The 2,331-nt window shown below is 33.0% G+C and overlaps 1 protein-coding gene across 1 annotated transcript; it reads left to right on the forward strand.

Moving 5' to 3' along the window:
• The first annotated feature begins 388 nt into the window (after nt 1-388).
• Nucleotides 389-1,327, forward strand: LOC125400779 (olfactory receptor 7G2-like). Its single transcript, XM_048434943.3, has one exon. It carries the CDS (start codon nt 389-391, stop codon nt 1,325-1,327), a length of 939 nt encoding a protein of 312 aa, XP_048290900.3.
• Nucleotides 1,328-2,331: the final 1,004 nt, after the last annotated feature.

Raw genomic sequence — 2,331 nt, forward strand, 5'->3', positions numbered from 1 at the left:
CTTCTGATTAAAAAGCCATGTTTTATATTACACTTATTTTTAGTGGCTTTTTACAGTACCAAAAACCTATATTGTTTAAAAAAATCCATAACATTTGCAATAAGAGAAGTGAAGGTTATGTGTAGAAAAACATCACCAGGAGAAAAATTTGAATGCTATACAGTTGCTATAATAAAATTGATTTTAAGATGATTTATATTTACCTTAAATTAGTCATATTCAAAGTAATATGGAGTGCTTGTTAGGACATATACAGTGGCCCTAATATTAAGAGTTGCTTAAGAATAAATATGACTCAGCCAAAGAACTTATATTTCTAACATCTTCCAACATATCGATTGTCCCTACATTTTATTTCTGTCTGTATTTCAAATAGATTGCCAAAGACATGGGAAGTAAAAACCAAACAGATGTCTCTCACTTCTTTCTTCTGGGACTAACAGATGATCCCAAACTGAAGCCCGTCATCTTTTGCCTCTTCCTCTTCATGTACATGGTCGCCATCCTGGGGAATCTGCTTATTATCCTGGCTGTGAGCTCTTACTCCCATTTACAAACACCTATGTACTTCTTTATCTACAATTTGTCCTTTAATGACATATGCTTAACCACAACCATAATCCCACATATGTTATTAAATAGCCAAACACAGATTCAGATCATCAGTTATGCAGGCTGCCTCACTCAGGTCTGCCTTGTCTTGTTTTTTGCTGGATTTGAAAGTTGTATTCTTGCAGCAATGGCCTATGACCGTTATGTGGCCATTTGCTATCCACTGAGTTACACAATCATTATGAATTCTCACTCATGTGGTTTAATAATTCTCTTTTCTGTCCTCATTAGCATTTTGAATATGGGACTTCTTGGTCTCATGGTATTAAGACTGTCCTTTTGTACAAACCTGGAAATTCCCTTATTCTTCTGTGAACTTTCTCAAGTCATGAAGCTTGCTTGCTCTGACACCCTTGTTCATAATATTCTGATATATCTTGCAACATTTATATTTGGTGGCATCCCAATCTCTGGTATTATTTTCTCTTATGTCCAAATTGTTCTCTCTGTTTATAGAATACCTTCAGTGAGAGGGAGATACAAAGCCTTTTCCACTTGTGGGTCTCACTTATCAGTGACCTCTTTGTCCTATGGATCAGGGTTGTGGGTGTACATAAACTCAGCAGTTAATAATATTTTACCCAAAAAGTCTTCAGTGGCTTATGTGATGTACACAGTGGTCCCACAAATGCTAAACCCATTTATCTTTAGCTTTAGAAATAAGGACATGAAAGGAATTATGAAAAAAATCATCATTAAAGTATCTTCTCTTTGATATGAATGATTTTTTTGGATTTGTGTTTCATTAAGGAAAATAAATGAGTGGTAAATCAATTCAAATAATGAAATAATATATAAGATCCATTCAATAGAAAAGCAGATTTTCCTTTAAAAACCAAAAGAGCTTTTACAAGAATCTATATTATAAATTATATTGATGTGAACAGTTTTGTAGTTTTAAGGACTCTGTTAGCAAAATGCTAACATTAGTGAATTCAATATTCATGGTGCATTCATTTTTGGCAATTTATGCCATCCTTGCTTTTTGGAAGATTTACTTTATTTCAAATTATATGTATATGTTTGTGTTTATGTGTACATATGCATAGGAATATGGGTACCAGCAGAAAGCCAAGTGGATGGCAGATTCTCTAGAGATGAAATTACATGCAATTCTATATTAACTTATATGTTTGCTGGAAATTGAATCACAGTCTTCTATAAAAGCAAAAAGATTTCCTAACTGTGGTCTTAATCTCTTGATAATGTCTATTTTACCTTATACTCTGTTGATAAAGCAAAGAAGTCAGTGATATTTTATAGCACCTGCTCTCAGAATATTTATAAACAAAAAGTTATAGACAAAAAACATCTGACCAACAAAGGATTTTCTAAGGCACGCAGAAAAAAGTTAGAATAATCTCACAACATACATATGTACACATGATCATTTTTAAGAAAAAGAAAATCTGGAGAATTTTGAAAATAATTCAAAACTGACCAAAAATACAGTGTTATTAAGGATAGAAGACATCACTGGAACATAAAAAAACATTATCATAATTACTGCTTCTCAGGTATCAAATAAAACATGCTATTTAGAATGACACACCACATATGATGTGATTCTGTTCGTCTTCCTAAAGTCTATTTACAGTTTTCAGAGGTAGATTGATAGACAAGAACCTAATAATAGTGGCATGACATAAAGTAGGAGACATCACATGGCCTCAGTGTCAACACTGAAGAATGAGAGAGTCAGCTATCTGTCTCCCTTAC

The sequence above is a fragment of the Myodes glareolus genome, chromosome 4 (assembly GCF_982192425.1).
Source record: "Myodes glareolus chromosome 4, mMyoGla1.1, whole genome shotgun sequence".
Taxonomy (NCBI): Eukaryota; Metazoa; Chordata; class Mammalia; order Rodentia; family Cricetidae; genus Myodes; species Myodes glareolus.